The sequence below is a fragment of the Oncorhynchus keta genome, chromosome 7 (genome assembly GCF_023373465.1).
Source record: "Oncorhynchus keta strain PuntledgeMale-10-30-2019 chromosome 7, Oket_V2, whole genome shotgun sequence".
Lineage (NCBI taxonomy): Eukaryota > Metazoa > Chordata > Actinopteri > Salmoniformes > Salmonidae > Oncorhynchus > Oncorhynchus keta.
This window is the reverse complement of record NC_068427.1, coordinates 6,190,013-6,215,660: the sequence shown is the minus strand read 5'-3', so window position 1 is coordinate 6,215,660 and position 25,648 is coordinate 6,190,013. Positions and strand designations below refer to the sequence as shown.

General features: G+C 43.7%; 1 protein-coding gene across 2 annotated transcripts in view; it reads left to right on the top strand.

The window, feature by feature from the left end:
* Positions 1–25,648, top strand: part of tbc1d4 (TBC1 domain family, member 4) — a 139,054-nt gene that overhangs the window by 37,418 nt on the left and 75,988 nt on the right. The window contains exons 5-9 of one of the 2 annotated variants that reach the window (XM_035773109.2): positions 13,498–13,587; positions 16,225–16,329; positions 18,745–18,877; positions 21,224–21,315; positions 21,999–22,109. In XM_035773109.2, coding sequence (XP_035629002.1) covers positions 13,498–13,587; positions 16,225–16,329; positions 18,745–18,877; positions 21,224–21,315; positions 21,999–22,109 — 531 coding nt within the window. Of the gene's footprint in view, positions 1–13,497; positions 13,588–16,224; positions 16,330–18,744; positions 18,878–21,223; positions 21,316–21,998; positions 22,110–25,648 lie in introns of those variants that run through there. The other variant, XM_035773108.1, reaches the window with a different exon arrangement.

Genomic DNA, 25,648 nt, shown 5'->3' with positions numbered 1-25,648 from the left:
AATCTTGGTGTTCTCTGGCAAATGCCAAACGTCCTGCACGGTGTTGGGCTGTAAGCACAACCCCCACCTGTAGACGTCGGGCCCTCATACCACCCTCATGGAGTGATTTTCTGACCGTTTGAGCAGAAACATGCACATTTGTGGCCTGCTGAAGGTCATTTTGCAGGGCTCTGGCAGTGCTTCTCCTGCTCCTCCATGCACAAAGGCGGAGGTAGCGGTCCTGCTGCTGGGTTGTTGCCCTCCTATGGTCTCCTCCACATCTGATGTATTGGCCTGTCTCCTGGTAGCGCCTCCATGCTCTGGACACGACGCTGACAGACACAGCAAACCTTCTTGCCACAGCTCGCATTGACGTTCCATCCTGGATGAGCTGCACTACCTGAGCCACTTGTGTGGGTTGTAGACTCCGTCTCATGCTACCACTAGAGTGAAAGCACCGCCAGCATTCAAAAGTGACCAAAATATCAGCCAGGAAGCATAGGAAAGGAGAAGTGGTCTGGTTATCACCTGCAGAACCACTCCTTTATTGGGGGTGTCTTGCTAATTGCCTATAATTTCCACCTGTTGTCTATTCCATTTGCACAACAGCATGTGAACTTTATTGTCAATCAGTGTTGCTTCCTAAGTGGACAGTTTGATTTCACTTGACTTGGAGTTACATTGTGTTGTTTAAGTGTTCCCTTTATTTTTTTGAGCAGTGTGTATGTGTATATATATATATAACGCACACAGTGGGGAGAACAAGTATTTGATACACTGCCGATTTTGCAGGTTTTCCTACTTACAAAGCATGTAGTCTGTAATTTTTTATCATAGGTACACTTCAACTGTGAGAGACGGAATCTAAAACAAAAATCCAGAAAATCACACTATGATTTTTAAGTAATTAATTTGCATTTTATTGCATGACATAAGTATTTGAACACCTACCATCCAGTAAGAATTCCGGCTCTCACAGACTTCTTAGTTTTTCTTTAAGAAGCCCTCCTCTTCTCCACTCATTACCTATATTAACTGCACCTGTTTGAACTCGTTACCTGTATAAAAGACCTGTCCACACACTCAATCAAACAGATTCCAACCTCTCCACAATGGCCAAGACCAGAGAGCTGTGTAAGGACATCAGGGATACATTTGTAGACCTGCACAAGGCTGGGATGGGCTACAGCGCAATTATTCGAAAATGGAAGAAGTTCAAGATGACGGTCAATCACCCTCGTTCTGGGGCTCCATGCACGATCTCACCTCGTGGGGCATCAATGATCATGAGGAAGGTGAGGGATCAGCCCAGAACTACACGGCAGGACCTGGTCAATGACCTGAAGAGAGCTGGGACCACAGTCTCAAAGAAAACCATTAGTAACACACTACGCCATCATGGATTAAAATCCTGCAGCGCGTGCAAGGTCCCCCTGCTCAAGCCAGCACATGTCCAGGCCCGTCTGAAGTTTTCCAATGACCATCTGGATGATCCAGAGGAGGAATGGGAGAAGGTCATGTGGTTTGATGAGACAAAAATATAGATTTTTGGTCTAAACTCCACTCGCCGTGTTTGGAGGAAGAAGAAGGATGAGTACAACCCCAAGACACCATCCCAACCGTGAAGCATGGAATGTGGAAGCATCATTCTTTGGGGATGCTTTTCTGCAAAGGGGACAGGACGACTGTGTAACGGATGTGAAATGGCTGGCTAGTTAGCGGTGGTGCGCGCTGGTAGCGTTTCAATCGGTGACGTCACTCGCTCTGAGACCTTGAAGTAGTGGTTCCCCTTGCTCTACTGGCTTTTGTGGAGTGATGGGTAACGATGCTTCGAGGGTGACTGTTGATGTGTGCAGAGCGTCCCTGGTTCGTGCCCAGGTCGGGGCGATGGGACGGACGTAAAGTCTATACTGTTACATTGATGCTGTTGACCTGCATCACTGGTTGCTGCGGAAAAGGAGGAGGTCAAAAGGGGGGTGAGTGTAACGGATGTGAAATGGCTAGCTAGTTAGCGGTGGTGCGTGCTAATAGCATTTTTCAATCGGTCACGTCACTCGCTCTGAGACCTTGAAGTATCGCGAAATCTTGGCCAACAACCTTGAAGATGGGTCGTTGCTGGGTCTTCCAGCATGACAACGATCCGAAACACACAGCCAGGGCAACTAAGGAGTGGCTCCGTAAGAAGCATCTCAAGGTCCTGGAGTGGCCTAGCCAGTCCCCAGACCTGAATCCAATAGAACATCTTTGAAGGGAGCTGAAAGTCTGTATTGCCCAGCGACAGCTCCGGAAAATGAAGGTTGTGGAGAAGGTGTGTATGGAGGAGTGGGACAAAATCCCTGCTGCAGTGTATGCAAACCTGGTCAAGAACTACAGGAAACAAATGTATGATCTCTGTAATTGCAAACAAAGGTTTCTGTACCAAATATTAAGTTCTGCTTTTCTGATGTATCAAATACTTATGTCATGCAATAAAATGCAAATGAATTACTTAAAAATCATACAATGTGATTTTCTGGATTTTTGTTTTAGATTCCGTCTCTCACAGTTGAAGTGTAACTCTGATAAAAATTACAGACCTCTACATGCTTTGTAAGTAGGAAAACCTGCAAAATTGGCAATGTATCAAATACTTGTTCTCCCCATTGTGTGTGTAGATAGATAGATAGATAGATATAGTAGCCTATATGATAGGCTACTAGAAGCAACCATACTAATCCATTTCTTGACCTGAATTTTCATTTGAGGATTCCACATCTACATGAAGAGCTGTGAAAGACCACTCAACATACCTGATCTATGAGGCTTGCTTGAATTGTCCATTTCAATCATTGGCTGCTGTTTTATGACGAAGCAATACAGCTCTCTGCTTTCTGGCTCACACACTTAGCCATTAAAACACTGCCTGCCTGTGGACGGTTTGTCATTCAATCCTCTCCCACATTTAGTCTGGCCAGTTCTATGTGCTGCAAATCATTTTAATGCCAAGTATCTCTCTGTTACAATATACAGGCCAGCTGGGCCTTTACAGCACCAGCGTAGTAGTTATCTCAATATTGTGGTTCAATGCAGCATTTTAGTACGTGAGACCGGTCTTCAGTCCGGTTCCGAGACCACGTATTGAGTTTTTGTCTGGTGTCAGATACATTTGTACTCAGTCTTGACTCGGTTTTGGACAGTGAGGAGTCTTGATGTTTCCTGAGGCCAGCTGAGTAAAAAACACTATCAGTTATATATCGTGGAGCCCCCCCCATAGGGGAGCTCCTGCCTAGGCAGCGAATATCCTGAGAGAAGATTATGCACACACCTGCAGCCAATAGGGGTACAGGTGTCCCTATATAAGGGGATGCGTCCCCACAACCAGCCTCCCATTATCCTCCCAGCGACAGAACTGAAGAAGCCTAGAAGAGAAGAGAGAAGTCTCAGGATGAACCCGCTGTCTATCTCCTGGTCTCGACGTCGTCCATCAATGAGCATGCTTTTTCTACCCCCAAAAACTTTTAAGAGCTCAGTGTTGCTGCTCCACTATGGCGGCTATGGACCTGCGCAGCACGCTAGGGGTGGCCTTACAGATCCCCCGGAATGCGCTAGCTGCGCCCTCGTTTCTTTAAAGAAGAATTGGCAGCGTTGGGCGTTTTTTGGGGTAGATCTTCCTCTAGAGGACGCCATGTCTGTGTTAGCCTCAGGTTCTGAGATGTCATATGATGACGGAGCCTCCGGAGAAGACGAGGATGTTGGGATGTGTCTGGGTTTTTCTCCGGGAAAAACCCACCCCACTGACCAAGGCTGAAATGACCCCCCGCCCCAGGGAGAGCGAGGGGAATTTCACATCCTTGGGCAAGGAAGAGACAGGCTCTGAATTTTCAGCAGACCCCTCCTACGCCACGGCCTCTCTGCGCTCTGACTTTACAGGGCTCATTGAGCGGGCCACAAGCCGTCTAGAGATTGCACTGCCCCCTATTCCTTCCAACCCGGAAGTGGATATGATGGTCGGTGGCCCATACTTTAAACCGAGACGGGCGGCTGTGCCTTTGGCAACGGCCATGCCCTCACTCGCAAAATACAAGAAGAGTGCGGCCAGGGCGCCGGCAAAGGTGTACACCCCATTCACCAGAGTGGACGACAAACGGCTTCAGGAGATCCCTATGCTCGAGGACGCCCGAGCTGCGTACCTTGTCCCAGGTTTGAGCTCCTGGCCGTCGTCCAAGAAACCCACACTACCTGTGACAGACACATCCCAGCTGGTAGAGAAGTACTTTGCTCTAGGGGTACAGGATGTAGCAGCAGCAAATAATATTGCCCTCCCGGCAGCCTCTCTGTCCTGTCTCAACATGGGTAGGACTGAGCTGTCGGGAGAGGAGATGGAGGAAGCTTTGAGGATAGCGCCGGAAAGGCGTCGGCTGTATAAGCGGGGAGGTCCACGTCCACTTTGGTGGTCGCGGAGCGCCACCTCTGACTGCTGTGAAGGTTGACTGACAAAGCCGCCCTACTAAACGCCCCCATCTCTGACAGTGGTCTCTTCGGAACCGCTGTCAAATATGCGGCTGTGCGTTTTGGGAGCTAGAGGAGGAGAAGCAGCAGCTATCTAGACACCTGCCGTTGGCAGGAGGGTCTAGAGCAACTTCAACAGAGCCCCCACCCCTCCGGCGGCATCAGAGAAGGCAGCCACTCCCCCGGCGAGAGAGATCTTAATTTCGTCACCCTGGCGACCTAGGGGCAGCCAGAAGAGACGGCGACCATGTCCCCCCCCCACCCCTGCAAAGGGAGTAGCCAATGTGTTGTTTGTTAATAAAGAATGTGTTCCATCTGATTTTCTCAACCTCTTTTCCATAACAAACCTGAGACCATTCATGTTCCTTCTCTTTCTATCTCTCTCTCTTCCTCTCACTGCTCTGTGTGTAGCACAGCCCACCATGGCTGCGTAGCTGAGCAGACACATGAGGACGTTGTGAGTGGGAATGGCATGAGTGCAGCAAAGCGGACACTCTTGATGAGCCGCCATGCTATACCTCATGAGAACCCTACACCTACACGGTGGCGGGTAGCCACGACAGCAGGTAGCGTAGTGGTTAGAGCGTTGGATTAGTAACCGAAAGGTTGCAAGATCGATTCCCCGAGCTGACAAGGTAAAATCTGTCGTTTTGCCACTGAACAAGGCAGTTAACCCACTGTTTCTAGGCCGTCATTGAAAATAAGAATTTGTTCTTAACTGACTTGCCAAGTTAAATAAAGGTAAAAAATAACTAACTCAGGCAGGTGCCTCAGTTAGTGCAGCTCAGACCCGTGCTGTGTTCACGGAGGGCTGCAACCACAAGGTTACATGTGTAACCAAAGTGTCAACGCCCCCGTTTCTCACAGAACACACCAATATTTCCTCCCCCTTTCAACCCTGGGATGTCCCACTTCTTCAGTGTCGAGGGACACTGGTGGCTTGGGCCATAGAGGAATACACGTCCTGTACCACAGCGTCGCACTCTCCCGCTCTCAGAGCATTATTGGGAGTGGCAGCAAAGCTGCACTCAAGCTAAGCTGCATGTTGGAGAAGGGTTATGCCTTCCAATTCCACCAAACTTCTCCCCTATTTTCTGGCGTGGTGGAGACGGTGATGAAGACGCCAGAGAAAATAGCCGCTCTTGTGAAAGAGATTATGAAATTTCTCGCGAAGGAGGTGGTCACAGTAATCCCCAAGAGCAAAGGAACACTACTTCCTAGTGCTTAAAGAAGACTGGGGAATGAGGCCAATATTGGATTTACGCACTCTCAACGAGAGCGAAGCCAAAAGGCCTGTTCGAGTGCTTATGTCAAAACGTCTGCTGGAATGTATCCACAACAAATATTTTTGTATAAGCGTAGACCTAAAGGATGCATACTTTCATGTGCCGGTGCATCTACGTCACAGGAAGTTTCTGCATTTTGCCTTGCAAAGGTTGGCGTACAAGTAGGCAAGTATGCCATTCGGTGGAGGTAGCATTGGAACCGTTGCGTCGTCAAGGGACAAGGCTACTAGCCTACCTAGCCAACCTACTGGTTCTCGCCCCGTCAGCAGAACTGGCGACAGACAGTGATTTATCTCACACGTCTGGGGTTTGCTGTGTATGGTGAAAAGAGCCGCGCCTTGGCCCAGTCATCAGATTGTCTACCTGTGTTCACAGCTAGACACTGTGACTATGAAGGCTCGAATTTTGGATCCTAGACGGGCTGCCTTGTTGCTGGCCCTAAGAAGGTTTTACACGGTGACGGCGCATTTCTGTCATGACACTCTTGGGTCTCATGTCGTCTGCCCACTCCGCGGTTCCGCTGGGATTTCTGCACATGCGCAGAACACAGCGATGGTTTGCCCAGCTACAACTGGACCCAGTGAGGCACTGTCATCGTTTGGTAGGTCCCCTCTCGCTCAGAGCGGACCTGAACTATTGGAGAGGCCCGTGCGTCCTAATGCAAAGTGTCCCAAATAGGCAGTGTCCTCCTACATTCCAGTGTTTACGGACGCTTGTCTGACTGAATGGGGAGGGACAGGCTCGGGCGTTCGGAGGTGTGTATCAACCTCCTGGAGTTGGAGACAGTTCTACTGGTTCTGACCCACTTTGTGTCTACCCTACGGGGTCAAGACGTGCTGGTCTGGTCGGACAACCGAACCACAGTAGCCTACATAAATCACAAAGGAGGAGGCAGTTCTCCTGCACTCCACGGGCTGGCAGAGGAATTGTGGCTGTGGGCTCACGAGCACCTTCACTCGTTGACAGCAGCACACATTCCAGGCTATCGGAACGTCGGAGCAGACCTCCCGAGTGGCGCAGAGGTCTAAGGCACTGCATCTCAGTGCTAGATGTGTCACTACAGGACAGCTTGGTTCGAATCCAGCTGTATCACAACCGGCTGTGATTGGGAGTCCCATTTGGCAGTGCACGATTGGCCCAGCGTCGCCCAGGTTCGGTCGGTGTTGGCCATCCTTGTAAATAATAATTTGTTCTTAACTGACTTGCCTAGTTAACCTTTATTTAAATAAAAAAAATACAAATAAATGTCTTGAGGGGGTCCCCGAGACGAGTGACAACTGCATCCCGACATTGTTATCCAAATATGGGAATGGCTTGGGAGAGCTGAGGTGGACCTGTTTGCGTCACGTGTGAACATGCAGTGTCTCCTATGGTTCTCCCTACGACCCCAGGACGAACCGGCACTAGGGATAGACGCTTTTGCGCACCAACTGTGACCTGTACGCATTTCCACCTCTGTCCTGCATTCTCCCACTGCTAGCCCGCATGAGAACAGGAGGGCTGTCAATCATATTGATAGCCCCCGATCACCCAGGGGCTCCTTGGTACTTGGAGATGACTCAAATGTTGGTTGCGCCATCATGGTTGGAGTGCCGTTGGTTATCTGATTCAGTAATCAGAACCATACAGGCTTCACATGTTGTTGAATGCCAGCAAATGGAACGTGTTCCACGGGGTCCACAGAGAATGTGGACCCCGTGTGATGTCATTCCTACAGTTCATGTTTGACAAGCAGCGCTCACCCGCCACCATTAAGGTGTTCGCGGCAGCGATTTCAGCTTGTCATGAGGGGTTTGGCAGTGACACAGTCTTCAGCCAAGCTCGAGTGAAACAGTTTCTATTGGGAACGTGGCGGCTTAGGCCAATGCCTAGAGCCACTCTGCCCCAGTGGGATTTGATTGTGTTACTCGAGGTGCTCTGCGAGACGCCGTTCGAGCCATTGAATCAAATTCCCCTCAAGATGTTGTCTCAGAAGACGGCACTGTTGCTTGCTTTGACTACGGCCAAGCGCGTCAGTGATTTGTGTGCTCTTTCGACGAGACCCGACTGCCTTGCCATCAATGGCGATTTGAGCAGAGCGTGTTACGTCCTAACTCAGAATTTATGTAGAAGGTTATTAAAAGAGCTCATTTAGGGCATAGACTGTTGCGCTGTGGGCCTTCTCCCCCCTCCCCATGTGGAGAGGAGGGACTTCATCGCCTGTGCACGGTGCGCGCCTTGGCGATGATTAGGTCATTGCCTCAGCTGTTTGTGTCACAGTGCTAGTACACTTGTTAGACCACTTTCTAAACAGCGGCTGTCTAATTGGCTTTGTGAAGGCATTTAGGCGGCTTATGAGGCGGTAGGGCGGCCATCAGGGTGTAAGAGCCCACTCCACTCATAGAGCAGAGGAAGTGGATAGAGAGGATAGAGGACTTCAGGGGTAGAGGATATTTTTGCAGCAGCGCCGTGGTCGTCACGGTCTCCTTTGATCTGATTCTATCTGTCGTCTAGCTCGTTCTGTACTCAGCGTGGCTGAAGGGAGAAATTGAGTTAAAGGATGCAGGACTATTGGGCGGGGTTCCCATTAGGTCCACTCTTTTTTTTCAAGGAGAGAGACGTGACCTCTGTTTGATACTGTCAGTACAGTAGAGAATGTCTTGACCGCCCATCTGTGTGTAACTGTGTTGGGGCAGCGTGATGAGGGAACTAGTACTGTAACTAGTGTTACTTTACCATTAGAATGGTCACTAAATTTGATGGAATATTGAGTTATCAAATATCAGCTGAGTCATATTCTATTATCTGCCCACGAATCATTGGCTTTGCATATTGATTGAGTATGGCGGGTTACACTGAGAAATCTGTGAGTATGTCTTCTAAACTGTTTGCTGATGGGAACGCTAGAGCTAAGGTGAGAAGTGCAGGACTAATGGACAGGGTTTCCATCAGCTTTTTCCATTTAGAATGACTACATTACATGACTCCTGGGGTGGTACAGTAGAGTCATGTCTATGACTGTGTTTGGGCTGATGGATTAGGGATATTGTTCTGTAACTAGTATTACAGTACTACTAGACCAATCTTAAAATTGACAGAATATTGAAGTATCATCTATCTGTTTGTACAGATTAGCTCATATGTTTATCTACCCACTAGTCATTGGCAAATACCTCTAGACTGAGTAGGGTGGATTACAGGACTGCAGGATTTGGTCACAGCCATTGCTGTGTCCAACCTTTTCATTAAGTGGGAAGAGTTAGACTTGGCAGGGAGTACATTTTGGGAGTGTTTTGCTCCGCCTTAAACCACTGTAGAACAATAGTTACCGGAGTGTAACTCCAGTTCTATGAGTGGAGCAGAGCCCCACAGGGCTTAAGGCCCTGCCGACCCCCAGTCTTGCTGAAGATCATTTTCGGGAGGCTGATTGTGGGGAAGCATCCCATTATATAGGGACAGCTGTACTCCTATTGCCTGCAGGTGCATGCATGCATGTGGTCCTTCTGTAGCTCAGTTGGTAGAGCATGGCGCTTGTAACGCCAGGGTAGTGGGTTCGATCCCCGGGACCACCCATACGTAGAATGTATGCACACATGACTGTAAGTCGCTTTGGATAAAAGCGTCTGCTAAATGGCATATATTATTATTATTATATTATATTATTATTATATTATTATTATATTATTATTATTATTATTATATTATTATTATATTATATTATTATTATTATTATTATTATAATTTTCTTTCAGGCTATTCGCTGCCTAGGCAGTGAGGTTAACTTCTTGGCACATCCATCCCGTTAGCGGGATCATTTTCGTCAACATCCGCTGAATTGCAGAGTGCCAAATTCAAATTAAATGACTAAAAATATTTAATTTTCATGAAATCGCAAGTGCAATATAGCAAAACACAGTTTAGCTTGTTGTTAATCCACCTGGTGTAACAGATTTCAAAAAAGCTTTGCAGCAAAAGCTATCCAAGCGCTTGTTAGGGCATCTCTCTCAGCAGACAAAACATTACAAACAGCGAGCAGCAAAGTAGATTGGTCACTAAATTCAGAAAAGCAATAAAATTAGTCTTCGGATGTTTGCACTCACGAGACTCCCAGTTACACAATAAATGTTCCTTTTGTTCGATAAAGATTATTTTTATATCCAAATACCTCCATTTGGTTGGCGCGTTTTGTTCAGAAATCCACAGGCTCATGATGGGCAGACGAAAATTCCAAATAGTATCCGTAAAGTTCGTAGAAACATGTCATACGTTTTTTATAATCAATCCTCAGGTTGTTTTTACAATAAATAATCGATCATATTTCAACCGGACCGTAGCTTTTTCAATAGGAGAGAGAGAGAGAATGTCCGCTCCAAGCTGTTGCGCAAGCAAAACTCTGCTGGCATCCAGCCATCCACTGACGAGATGTGATCGTTTCAGAATAAAAGCCTGAAACTATGTCTAAAGACTGTTTACACCATGTGGAAGCCATAGGGAAATATGGTTGACATCCCTTTAAATGAAGGGAAGGCATGCAATATCAGTTCTGTTATTCTCACAGACAATATTTTGACCGTTTTGGAAACTTTAGTGTGTTTTCTATCCTAATCTGACAACTATAGGCATATTATAGATTCTGGGTCTTAGAATTAGGGCCTTCCTCTGACACCGCCTGGTATAGAGGTCCTGGATGGCAGGAAGCTTGTACGTACTGGGCCGTACACACTATCCTCTGTACTGCGTTGCGGTCGGCGGCCGAGCAGTTGCCATACCAGGCAGTGATGCAACCAGGATGCTCTCGATGGTGCAGCTGTAGAACCGTTTTAGAATCCATGCCAAATCTTTTCCTTCTCCTGAGAGGGAATAGGTTTTGTTGTGCTCTCTTCACGACTGTCTTGGTATGCTTGGACCTGGTTAGTTTGTTGGTGAAGTGGACACCAAGGAACTTGAAGCTCTCAACCTGCTCCACTACAGCCCCGTCGATGAGAATGGAAGCGTGCTTGGTCCTCCCTTTCCTGTAGTCCGCAATCATCTCCTTTAGTCTTGATCATGTTGAGGGAGAGGTTGTTGTCCTGGCACTACACAGCCAGGTCTCTGACCTCCTCCCTATAGGCTGTCTTGTCGTTGTCGGTGATCAGGCCTACCACTGTTGTCATCATCAAACTTAATGATGGTGTTGGATTCGTGCCTGGCCATGCAGTCATGAGTGAACAGGGAGTACATGAGGGGGCTGAGCACGCACCCGAGGGGCCCCCGTGTTGAGGATCAGCGTGGCGAATGTGTTGTTACCTACCCATACCATCTGGGGGCGGCCCGTCATGAAGTCCAGGATCCAGATGCCTTTATCTAGCTTCTGACGACCTAGCCAATGGCTTTCTTTTTTTTTTCTCCCCAGAGACCAGCAAAGAACATCCTGATTGTATATATATTTTTTCGCCTCAGTGTTAACTCTTTCCATTAATAACTGAAGAGATTAAATTACATTTTTTCATAAATCCTTAGCCCTTCTCTGAAGGTGTAGAAGGCCCATTGTTCACCACTGTGTTTGGGTTAGTAATAATTTGTAGAGTGGCTATATTTTCCCTCAGAATGCATTTTCTTGACATTTCTAAATCCACATGTTGTTCTGAAATATGAACACAGAAATACTGGATATTTTGAACTCTTATTGTGGTGGTGATTTTGTAAAATTACAAAAATGGTCTTGAACTGGACATGGTCTCAGACCCATTGACCCCCTCCCGGTCTCGGTCTTGACTCGGACTCAACTTGCTCCGGTCTTGGTCTTGAACACAACAATGTGCTTCTCCATGATTAGCAGACCTGGATTCAAATAGTACATTTGCAAATCGCTCTAATACTTTGAGGGTTTCATTGAGCCATTCCAGTGTGTCAGATGTGCGGGGACTATTCGGTTGTTCCCATTGCGCCAGGCAAGCGCAGCTCAAGTATTTGAAAGAAAATGGATACAACTTGAACGCTGGTTTGAATGCAAGCTGTTCAGTTATCCAGCTGCCTGTCCTCACATCCAAGCCATCCTCATAAAAGCCACTTTAGGAAAGTGGAGCATAGTGCTCAATATGGTCTGTAGCTATCCAGATTTTCATGCAAATGTATAAAAATGTGCATACTGAAAATATGCTCATTTTCCAGCCAGTGATGTGTTTCCACCAAAAGGACTTTTTTTTTTTGGTTGAGTTTTCATGTACTGAATAAAAATCTTAAGTTTAATGTGTTTCCATTGCATTTTCAACTTTAAATGGCAAATGGCCCTATTCTGTTCTTGGCACGTGCTCTCTAGCCAACAGCAGATACAGTACGAGTAGGCTACTCTACATTATGATGTTGTGGATAAGAGCGAGCATATTTTTATTTGTTAAGAGGCAGTCAAGCATCAATCATCATGTCACAGAATAAGACCCTCAATATTTATTGGAAAGGAGCATCAAGATCACCGTGAACTTTCACCACCCGGCGAAGTTAATTGTAACTTATTTCATCTGTAGCCAAATAAACGGCATGGTTGCCCGAGTTGTAGTGGGAGGATCACACACACCATATCATCACGTGACTCCAAGTTTACTTCAATATGATGGTTATTATATCAATATTTACCGACACAAAAATATCCCACCATGTCGACTGAACAACAATCTTTCGGCATTTATAAAAGTTTACAGAAATGTCCTGTTTCCATCACAGCTGTCATTACTTTTTTTCGTAAGGTATGACTTTACCCATATAAAAACTGTAGATGGAAATGTGTTTTGTGGCAGTAAATTTTGGGGGAAATTATTTGTGCAGACATCATAAGACATTGTGAACTTGCTTTCCATTAGGCTTTGGGCAGGATCAGGATTTTCATACCGTCATACCATTCTTCTGCAATTCCGGGATGAAGGTATTACCAGCCTAACACACAAGGGGGCACAAAAAAAAGGTCATTGTTGATCCATTACCAAAATCCTAACAAAACATATGCACAAGTAATAGTGAAATCACACAAATGCTGTAAATGTGAACGAGCGAAAACGAATGTAAACTAATTGCAAAGATACACGAATTGAGCTCATAAAGTTATAAGCATAGTTAATAGCTACCGAATGTCACTTTAGGTGAGTGTGGACATTTACAAGCGAAATTGAACGAGAGATTGTGCAACTGAACAAAGTTTTGATGCATGCTTTTCAGAAGGAAGAGCAGCATGTGTTCATGGAGAAGAACGGACAAAACAAAAATGCTAGTTGGATGGACGGGTGAAAAAATGGCAGTAGTACAGAACTGGCATTAAGCCATTATAAGATATCTGATGGAAAATGTTTCGTTGTGAATTGCATACAATTGTAACTTCATTACCTAATGTGCGCCGCACAACAGAGACTCGCCGATTATGTATAGAGCACTATGGACTATCCCATTGGGCCCTTTACAACAAACACGTTACTCCCTCAGCTGTTCTGGGGAACAACAGTAAGCTTCATAATGCAAAATAATGTGACAGGTGAAATGAAGAACTCAATGTGCTTTATCTTCTAACGTATTGCACAAGTTGACTACAGGTATTAACTTAAAAAGTAGCTACAAATAATCTCATTTTTGAGAAACTTCAAATATAGTTTTGACTGCATTGAAAAACCATTGACTTTTTTCAGAATACCCTGGTATACAGTATTTCCCTCAAGCCTACTCTTTCTACTCTTCTAAAGAAGCCGACTTGATCAATGTATCAAGGTCAGATTCCTCATTAATGTGTGTGCTTGTTTTTCAGGTCGGACGCTTCGAGGTGAACCTGATCAGTCCAGACAGTAAGACTGTGGTGCTGGAAAAGAGATTCAAAGACATCTCGTCCTGCTCTCAGGTTGGTAAACCTGGGTTTGTTTTTCACTCTACTGTGTTCCGTGTTTACATTCACATTCATCCAGCTCATCTCATCCCAATGCCACAGAGCTTTTCACAGGTGCAAATTCCCCAAACTTAACTCTTTTCTTGAACATGTCTACTTCATGAATAAATAAATGCGTTAGTTTGGGGGCTTTCATTGTCAGAGGATCATTTCTTAGTATTTTAGTACAAATGCACATTACTTCGGCTCAGTCTTTCATATTTTCATTGTCAAGGATTTACTTGACTACTAGTCCTACTAATATGATAGAAAATGGTATTTTGACACATCACGGAAAAAGGTGTTCGGTTCTAATTCTCAGAGTAACAACTCAACGGACTCTATGAAAGCTCAAACCAAGTTTATTCTTCCCATAGGGTCAGTACAGCTGCAATAGACAAAGACACTGTTCACACAAGCGCTGATCTTTAACCCTTTATCCTAGGCCGAGTCTCCTCCTACACCTCTGTACAAGCACTGTATCTTTATTGCTAGGCAGGAAACTAAGTGATACACTTTTCTTTCTCCCTTAAAACTTCTTACGGCTGAAATCCCGTTAACGGGATCGATTTGACAACAGCCAGTGAAAGAGCAGGGCGCCAAATTCAAACAACAGAAATCTCTCAAACATACAAGTATTATACACCATTTCAAAGATAAACTTGTTGTTAATCCACAGTGTCCGATTTCAAAAAGGCTTTACGAAGAAAGCATACCATGCGATTATGTTAGGTCAGCACCTAGTCACAGAAAAACACAGCCATTTTTCCAGCCAAAGAGAGGGATCACAAAAAGCAGAAATAGAGAACATGAATCACTAACCTTTGATGACCTTCATCAGATGACACTCATAGGACTTCATGTTACACATGTATGTTTTGTTCGATAAAGTACATATTTATATCCAAAAATCTCAGTTTACATTGGCGCGTTATGTTCAGTAATGTTTTGCTTTCAAAACATCCGGTGATTTGGCAGAGAGCCACATCAATTTACAGAAATACTCATCATTAATGTTGATGAAAATACAAGTGTTTTACATGGAATTAAAGATATACTTCTCCTTAATGCAACCATTGTGTCAGATTTCATAAAAGCTTTACGGAAAAAGCACACCATGTATAATCTGAGTACAGCGCTCAGAGACCAAAACAAGCCATACAGATACCCACCATGTTGTGGGGTTAACAGAAGTCAGAAATAGCATTATAAATATTCACTTACCTTTGATCTTCATCGGAATGCACTCCCAAGAATCCCAGTTCCACAATAAATGTTTGTTTTGTTCGATAAAGTCCATAATTTATGTCCAAATACCTCCCTTTTGTTCTCGCGTTTAGTTCACAAATCCAAATTCACAAGCCGCAGGCACTTAGTTCAGACGACTGTTCCATTACAGTTCGTAGAAACATGCCAAACGATGTCTAGAATCAATCTTTAGGATGTTTTTATCATAAATCTTCAATAACATCCCAACCAGACAATTCCTTTGTCTTTAGAAAGGAAAAGGAACAGAGCTCGTGCTCACGGCCATGTGCGAAACTTAGCTCATGGCATTCTGCCAGACACCTGACGCAAACAGCCCTTATTCGCTCCCCCTTCACAGTAGAAGCCCGAAACAAGGTTCTAAAGACTGACATCTAGTGGAAGCCTTAGTAAGTGCAATCGGATCAAATTTGACACTGTATATTGGATAGGCAAAGACTTGAAAACCTACAAACCTCAGATTTCCCACTTCCTGGTTGGATTTTTCTCAGGTTTCTGCCTGCAATATGAGTTCTGTTATACTCACAGACATCATTCAAACAGTTTTGGAGTGTTTTCTATCCAAATCTACTAATTATATGCATATTGTAGCTTCTGGGCCTGAGTAGCAGGTAGTTTACTCTGGGCACCTTATTCATCCAAACTACTCAATACTGGCCCCCCAGCCATAAGAAGTTAACGTGACCTGACCTGACCTCGACCCCCTTCATCAATAATCCATGGCTCTCTCCCCTTATCAATGGCTGCCACGTGATCGCTTTCCCTACACTCAGTACATTCCAAGCTTAATTGCCCCCACCACATGCCTTCCTCCTACAGATAACCATTAACCTCTGGTGTAGCCCCTCTGCTATGGCACTCCTCAGGTCTCTATTAATGATTAATAAAATGTAAAGTTCAGAAATGCATTCCTATCAAAGGTTAGTAAAACAATTACTTGAATGGAGTCCAATTAAACAATAAAATAACTGAATATGCCATCTGCCATATTAGGGGGAAAGATAATGCTCTTGTGTTATTGTTTGTACTTGATGTTTATAGCCTAATACATTTCGGCTAAGTATTGTTTAAACCAGGGACAGCCACTCAGTCCATAAAGGCTACATTACATAGCATTGCTGACGACTTTCTTCACTTGCAAACAATGTTGTAGTAGGGGATTACATTGATTTATAGAAAATGTAAATTAATTTATAGAAGGTTGAGAAACCTCTCCAACCAGTCTCTCAAACATATACTGTGCTGTATAAACTACCAATGAATTCTATACTTAAACTGGACCAATGTAGTGTATCGTCTGTATTGTAGTGTATCATGATATTTGATTGTATTGTGCGGTTTGCTCAGGGTATAAACAAGACGGACCACTTTGGGTTTATCTTTCGCGACCCGGGGGAGACTGGTCCGGGCCAGTATGTGTGCTACGTCTTCCAGTGTGCCAGTAAATCCCTGGTGAGTATTGGCTAGCTCCTCCCACTGCACACCCCCTGTGTACATCTCATTTGACATTATCAATCATAGACTGCTGCTGGAAAAATGTATGTGTTATGGCTTTACATCCCCTGCTATATTGTGGATAAAGAGTTACCTGTCTAAAAGAACACAGACGGTGCTCTTTAATGGAAGCCTCTTCAAAATAATCCAGGTAGAATCAGGAATTCCCCTGGGCAGCTGTCTATGCCCCTTACTTTTTTTCAATCTTTACTAACGACATGCCACTGGTTCTGAGTAAAGCCAGAGTGTCTATGTATGCAGATGACTCAACACTATACATGTCAGCTACTACAGCGACTGAAATGACAGCAACAATTAACCTCTTGCTCCTACCCGACACGCAGGCGTCCCATCTAGACATCTGGAAATGCAAATGCGCTACGCTAAATGCTAATAGCACTCGTTAAAACTCAAACGTTCATTAAAATACACATGCAGGGTACTGAATTAAAGCTACACTCGTTGTGAATCCAGGCAACAAGTCAGATTTTTAAAATGCTTTTCGGCGAAAGCACGAGAAGCTATTATCTGATAGCATGTAACACCCCAAAAGACCCGCAGGGGACGTAAACAAAATAATTAGCATAGTCGGCGCTACACAAAACGCACAAATAAAATATAAAACATTCATTACCTTTGACCATCTTCTTTGTTGGCACTCCTAGATGTCCCATAAACATCACTATTGGGTCTTTTTTTTCGATTAAATCGGTCCATATATAGCCTAGATATCGATCTATGAAGACTGTGATCAAGGAAAAAAATAGCGTTTTATAACGTAACGTCATTTTTTTTAAAAAAGTCGACGATAAACTTTCACAAAACACTTCAAAATACTTTTGTAATGCAACTTTAGGTATTAGTAAACGTTAATAAGCGATCAAATTGATCACGAGGCGATGTATATTCTATAGCTGTATAGAAAATAATGTCCGATATCTGAAAATAATGTCCGGGTAAATCTCAACCAAAATATCCGGTCGGAGACCGGAAGAAAGGCGCTACCTTGTGCCCGTTTGACCAAGAAAGAAATCGTAGGCAAATGACAAGACTGTTGACATCGTGTGGAAGCTGTAGGTATTGCAACCTCGGCCCCATTTAATGTGGTTCACATTCAACAATGTGTTCTAGTGGCGCATGGATATATTTTCGCATTTTCAGGGATCAGATTTTCCTGCGCTTTTCGATTAAATGCACGTTCTGTTATAGTCAAAGCCGTGATTTAACCAGTATTATAAACGTCTGAGAGTTTTCTATCCACACATACTAATCATATGCATATACTATATTCCTGGCATGAGTAGCAGGGCGCTGAAATGTTGCGCGATTTTTAACAGAATGTTCGAAAAAGTAGGGGGTAGGAGTAACAGGTTAACAAAGAGCTGCAGTTAGTTTTAGAATGGGTGGCAAGGAATAAGTTACCGCTAAATATGTATTTGGGACAAATCATTGACTAAAAGCGAAACCTCAACTACATACTGTATTAAATAATGTGGAAATTGAGCAACTGTCATTGTCCATAATATGCGTAACTCTGCCTACTTAACAGCCCTGTCAACAAGGCAGGTCCTACAGGATCTAGTTTTGTCGCACTTGGACTATTGTTCAATAGTGTGGTCAGGTGCCACAAAGAGGGACTTATGGAAAATAGGCATAGACACATGCATACACACACGATATCATACTCACTGTACACACATACACATGGATTTTGCTTTGGAGATATGTTGAAGTGGAGTTGGAGCCTAGTTTGCTTAGTTTGTTGTGAAATCTGTGATGAATGTATTGTAATGTTTTCAAAATTGTTTAACTGCCTTCATTTTGCCGGACCCCAGGAAGAGTAGCTGCTGGCTTTGCAACAGCTAATTGGGAACTAAAATAAATACAAATTCAAATTGGTCCCTGACTGACTCCTTGTGGTTCCAATGGCTCAGTTCATTAGAGCAGGGTTCCCCATATGCAGAGTTTTAATCCAACCCTGCAGCAACACAATCAAATTAGCTAATTAGGGTCCAGAGAGGTGGTGTTTATTAGTTGAATATTTCAATCATGGGTCTTACAGAAGGGCTGAGCTTGCACATTCACTATCTGGAGATGGAGAACCATTTTAGCATGGTTGTGAGTTTGCTTCCTGCTTGGGCCACATGTGTTTGAATTGTTGCTATTATATACCTGGGCTATGTCAATGTTTAACTAAAGCTGTATGCACAACTAAATCTACTGTAGGCCTACCAGTATCACAAAACATTGGTCATTGTATTGGGTTCTGAGATAGCCTGGAGGAATGGTTATGTGGAATGCTAGGAATCCAAATTGTTGTTTGCTGTAAGTGGAGTTAGATGTGTGTGTGTGTGTGTGTGTGTGTGCCTATAGGTGGATGAGGTGATGCTTACTCTGAAGCAGGCCTTCAGTACGGCAGCAGCTCTGCAGAGCGCCAAGACACAGGTCAAGCTGTGCGAGGCCTGCCCTATGCACGACCTGCACAAACTCTGCGAGAGGATTGAGGGTACGCCAAAGTCTACTGGATCTATTACAGTGCCTTCAGAAAGTATTCACACCCCTTGACTTTTTCCCCACATTTTGTTGTGTTACAAGGTGGGATTAAAATGGATTTAATTGTATTTTTTGTCAGTGATCTACACAAAATACTCTGTCAAAGTGGAAGAAAAATTCTAACACACTAATATACTGTATCTTGATTACATAAGTATTCAACCCCATGTTTGAATCACCTTTGGCAGTGATTAAATCTATGAGTATTTCTGGATAAATCTCTAAGAGCTTTGCACACCTGGATTGTACAATATTTGCACATTATTCATTTACAATTTCTTCAAGCTCTGTGAAGTTGGTTGTTGATCATTGCATGAAAGCCATTTTCAAGACGATTTAAGTCAAAACTGTAACTAAGCCAGTCAGGAACATTCAATGTCGTTTAGGTAAGCAACTCCAGTGTATATTTGGCCTTGTGTTTTAGGTTATTGTCCTGCTGAAAAGTGAATTGGTCTCCCAGTGGCTGTTGGAATGCAGATTGAACCATGTTTTAGGATTTTGCCTGTTCTTAGCTCTATTCCATTTATTTTTATCCTAAAAAGCTCCCTAGTCCTTGCCGATGTTGAGCATACCCATAACATAATGCGGCCACCACCATGCTTGAAAATACGAAGAGTAGTACTCAGTGATGTTATTTGATTTGCCCCAAACATACCGGATTGTATTCAGGACTTAACATTCATTTCTAATTTGTTGCAGTTTTGATTTAGTGCCTTATTAACAGGATGCATGTCTTGGAATATGTAGGCTTCCTTTTTTCACTCCGTCATTTAGGTTAGTAGTATGGAGTAACTACAATGTTGTAGTTCTCCTATCAGCAATTAAACTCTAACTGTTTTAAATTCACCATTGGCCTCATCAAATCCCAGAGCTATTTCCTTCCAATTCGGCAACTGAGTTAGTAAGGACATCTGTGTCTTTGTAGTTACTGGGTGTATTGATACACCATCCAAAGTGTAATTAATAACTACACCATGCTCAAAGGGATATTCACTGTCTTGTAGCAGGTTCAAGGGTGTGGGGTTTCCACGTCACCAAGTTCAATAACCAAACGCACACAAGGAGCACAACTGGAATGCAAATGGGGAGTTTTGCACACTGGGGAAAAGGGGGAAATCACCATCCATTTCACAGTCCACAATCCGTTCTCTTTGTCCGTTCCGTTCTCCAGGGGTAATCCTTAAACTCGGGTCTTCACCCAAACCGGTTTGGTACACAGTGGGGGTAATTAGACAGTCCAGGTCACAACGGATAATCACACAGATATTTATCTCTCTTCATAACACACGCTCCCCTCTCCGTTCTCTGCCCCTTTGTGCAGGCCGCACAGGTACTCCCTGGCTTAATGATCCACAAGGTTGGGGCAGGAAGTCCATATAAGCCTCGGGGGTGGAGCCAGCGGGCTGCAAGATATCTCCCTTCAACAACTACTCCCCTCACTTCTCCCTGCCATCTGCTTTTTAAAATAATTGTTTTACCCATCTACCAATAGGTTCCCTTCTTTGCAAGGCACTGCTCGACTGAGGGACCTTCCGTATGTGTGTGTTTGGTACAGAGATGAGGTAGTCATTCAAAAATCATGTTAAACTCTATTATTGCACCCAGAGCAACTTATAATGTGATTCATGCATGCCATAATAAAGGAGTTGAATACTTATTGACATTTCAGCTTTTTTGGATTAAAAAAAACAATCTAAATCCATAATTCCACTTTGACATTATGGGATATTGTGTGTAGGCTTGTGACACAATCCCAGACTGTAACACAACAACATGAGGAATAAGTCAAGGGGTGTGAACACTTTTTTGAAGACAGCTTTTTTTTTTTGCTTTCAAAATAACCAAAAATATGACAGCACAGGGGAAGGAGACAATAAAAGCTAAATCAATTATCTTTCCAAATACAGATTGGAAAGGTAATTTTTATTTGAAGGGTATACCTACGGGAGGACTTAATGCCGCAGTCATAATCCATTCATAAGCAGTGCATTACCATTTATTCAACCTTCATGTTATCACATGAGAAAAAAAGACTCCCAAACACACTTCATCTCAGCTTCTCTGTCAAATCAATAAGGTTTGCAGTTTGAATCACTTTTGAGTCAGATCATTTTTCTACATCAGCTTCTTACAAAACATTAGCTCCACATTTTGAGTTTGAAAACACTGTCTTTGCATATCTCACCATCAGTCGCCCCAGTTGGTTGTGTGCTCCATTCAATTCTCCTCTTCCCAGTCTATTCCAATTTATTTGGGGGCTTAATGGCAATTAATTTGGTTCCTGTGTTTGTGAATCCAGGTCTGTATCCTCCCAGGGCCAAGCTGGCCATCCAGAAGTACCTCTCTCAACTGACTGATAACGAACAGGTCGACATCTTTGAGCGAGTTCAGGTAAGGAACAGGCCTAGATTCAAATACCATTTAAAATCATTTAAAATCCTTTAAAGATGCTTCATTGAGCTTGTCTGGCACAATTGACCATTAGAATAGTTGCAAACCTTGCCCCTCTGGAACTCCAGGCAAGCTAAATCTGAAAGATTTCAATAGGTATTTGAACCGTGGTCTGATAAGGACTGTGAGAAGATAATTATTTGTCTTAGAATCAGTTTTGACAATTAATAGTACTATGTTTCTTAATCAGATCCTCCATGTAAATGAGAGAGCAGCGATAATAGAAATCGTATCTTTAATATCTACTGTACCTTTGTCAAAATGGAGCAGTAGATATATTTACGGGCTCCAACAGCTAGTAGCTTTAACAACCCCATTTAGAAAATGTATCCGTTTATATTGTATTCAATGACACCGACACCAATAGATCAAATATAGATAGACTGGCAGCAATGACAGCAATGAGTAGTGGCCCAGCTAGAACAGATTGGGTCACCCCTCTGAGCCAGGCTACTCCCTTGGTTTTTTGTTTCTTGGGGATTTAGTTTTTTCTCTCACTTTTGCTTTGCTCTTTGGAATCTATGCCGAGTTTATGTAAAAACTGCTGATGTGAAAAAGGGACTTATAAATACATTTGGCTGATTGATGGATGGATTTACTAAAATATGTATTCGTCCCTATAGAGAATGAAGCCTGTGTCGGACCAGGAAGAGAATGAGCTGGTGATTCTCCATCTCCGCCAGCTATGTGGAACCAAGCAGAAATCCCACCTCCACATCGGAGAAGCCCAACTGGTACTATTCCCTCACTTGTACTATAGACCTGCCTATAGGTTCAACCTGTCTGTCAATCAGCGGTCCCATTTGAGCTCCATAGTTTAAACTATAGTGTGGGAGACAACAGCACATCCTGTAATGTCACATGCAGAGTGACATTACATGCAGAGTAACCCCATCTCTCTCTCTCTCCTTCTCTCGTTCTGTCTTGCTTGATCTCTCTTCCTTGATCTCTCTTCTCTCCCTGCCTCTCTTACTTTCCTGTCACTCACTCAGTCACCCATTCTCTGACTCACAGTGGCCCATGAAAGTTTATGACCAGCTCTCCGTGGCCTTTTCCCGGTTTGTTAACAGCAGTGGAGAACAGTCAGTTGAATGGAGTCCTTAATGTTCATACAATATATTGAGAGAACTAGAAACCTCAAACCCTCTTCTAGGAAGCTCACTCTCAGTGCTCTAGGAGTACACTTCTACAAGTTAAACCGCTACAGACTTCTTGTCTTGCAGAGCTTTTACTGCCTCTGTGCTGATGTAGAGGAGCATAAATGCATGTAAACTCCGATGGTAGTATCGAATTCCCCAGTCGAGTGTACATTTGTATGCGGTGGTTTACTAGCGGTTAAGTTATTTGACCGCCGTTCAGTGGTTAACCATCTTTATTTTACTACTACATCCCTGCTTGCTTACTACACTGAACAAAAATATAAACGCAACATGTAAAGGGTTGGTCCCATGTTTCATGAGCTGAAATAAAGAATCCCAAACATTTTCCATATGTACAAAAAGCTTACTACTCTCATATTTTGCACAATTTTTTTTACATCCCTGTTAATAAACATTTTTCCTTTGCCAAGATAATCCATCCACCTGACAAGTGTGGAAAATCAAGAAGCTGATTAAAAAGCATGAGCATTACACAGGGCACCTTGTGCTGAGGACAATAAAAGGCCAGTCTAAAATGTGCAGTTTGTCACACAATATAATGCCACAGATGTCAAGTTTTGAGTGAGCGTGCAATTGGCATGCTGACTGCGGGAATGTCCACCAGAGCTGATGCCAAGATAATTTAATTAAAATTTCTCCATCATAAGCTGCCTCAAATGTCGTTTTAGAGAATTTGGCAGTACGTCCAACCGGCCTCACAACCTAACCACGCCATCCCAGGACCTCCATATCTGAGGAGTATTTCTGTCTGTAATAAAGTCATTCTGATTGGATGGGCCTGGCTCCCCAGTGGATATATTCCCTCCCGGGCCCACCTATGGCTGCTCCCTGCTCAGTCATGTGAAATATTGAAAGTTTGAAAGTTCTATAGCACTTTATAATAACATTCAGTAATACGTCTTTATTATGTTACCTTGAGGGGCACCTTGAAGAGCATCAATACTGCTGGAGTGTCTACCAATGGAAGTAGAACATTTGAATGGTGATACAGCACTCCTGTGTTTTATATTTTTAGTACACTTATATATTTTATACCTTAAAACATTTGTTTTAATTGTTTAATACCGAACAAAAATATAAGCGCAACATGCAACAATTTAAAAGATTTTACTGAGTTACAGTTCATATCAGGAAATCAGTCAAAATTCATTGGGCCCTAATCTATGGATGTTTTTCATTTTACCTTTATTTAACTAGGTAAGTCAGTTAAAAACTAATTCTTATTTACAATAACAGCCTGGACGACGCTGGGCCAATTGTGCACCACCCTATGGGACTCCCAATCACAGACGGATGTGATACAGCCTGGATTCGAACCAGGGACTGTAGTGACGCCTCTTGCACTGAGATGCAGTGCCTTAGACCGCTGCGTCCGTGTGTGTGTTAACTATTTAACTGTCTAGAATGCTTAAATGGTGGCTGAAATTTTAAATATCGGATATCGGTATAGTTTTTTTGGCATGGAAAATATTGGATATCGGCCAAAAATATAATATCAGTGCATCACTACTCGCTAACGTTAGCTGGCTGGCTCCCTAGCTGACGTTATTATTCGTTTCCCACTTTGTTTACCTAGCAAGGTTCATTGTTTACCTATTTTCTCAATTTCTGCCATTTTCTCAAAAGTGAGTTTACAAGTTGATACATTTTCAGAGCATAATTACTTTCCCATTGTTCCTCAAATGCAATGTATGATCTACCATTTTGCAGCTTTGAGTTTCTACTTGTATCCAATGTAAAAAGCTTTTTTGTTGTTGAATTTTTACCCCCTTTTCTCCCCAATTTCGTGGTATCCAATTGTTAGAAGCTACTATCTTGTCCCATCGCTACAACTCCCGTACGGGCTCGGGAGAGACGAAGGTTGAAAGTCATGCGTCCTCCGATACACAACCCAACCAAGCTGCACTGCTTCTGAACACAGCGAGCATCCAACCCGGAAGCCAGCCGCACCAATGTGTCGGAGGAAACACCGTGCACCTGGCAACCTTGGTTAGCGCGCACTGCACCCGGCCCGCCACAGGAGTCACTGGTGCGCGATGAGACAAGGATATCCCTACCGGCCAAGCCCTCCCTAACCTGGACGATGCTAGGCCAATTGTGCGTCGCCCCACAACCTTTTTGCTACATAAGAGTGAATCCAGGTGGTGAGTCATATATGAAGGGGGCAAAAGTTATCTTGGCCAACATTAAGGAGGATCATATAAAGCATTGACTCAAAAACAGCCCAACCTCTGCTCAGGTTATTCTTCCCATTTCCACTATTTCACAACATTATTGTACTGCTACAGATATTATTACATGTTTCCAGGGGTATTGTCAGTAATACTCTTGTGACCATGAAGTTTAATTCCACTGTTAGCTCTGTTACTGCCCAATTGAGATTATTATTTAAAATACAATAAATATAGATATGCCCGTGTAACCTGGAAGCAAGCTGCTTTCAAATCATGTATAGGATTTGGGCTGTTACATATCAATGTTCGATGTCACATTGTAGGATTTTTAATGAATTTATTTGCAAATTATGGTGGAAAATAAGTATTTGGTCAATAACAAAAGTTTATCTCAATACTTTGTTATATACCCTTTGTTGGCAATGACAGAGGTCAAACGTTTTCTGTAAGTCTTCAAGGTTTTCACACACTGTTGCTGGTCTTTTGGCCTACTCCATGCAGATCTCCTCTAGAGCAGTGATGTTTTGGGGCTGTTGCTGGGCAACACGGATTTCAACTCCCTCCAAAGATTTTCTATGGGGTTGAGATCTGGAGACTGGCTAGGCCACTCCAGGACCATGAAATGCTTCTTATGAAGCCACTCCGTGCTTCTACACCTGCATTGCTTGCTGTTTGGGGTTTTAGGCTGGGTTTCTGTACAGCACTTTGAGATATCAGCTGATGTACGAAGGGCTATATAAATACATTTGATTTGATTTGACTCCTTCGTTGCCCGGCCGATGTGTTTGGGATCATTGTCATGCATGAAAGACCCAGCCACGTTTCATCTTCAATGCCCTTGCTGATGGAAGGAGGTTTTCACTCAAATCTCACGATACATGGCCCCATTCATTCTTTCCTTTACACGGATCAGTCGTCGTGGTCCCTTTGCAGAAAAAC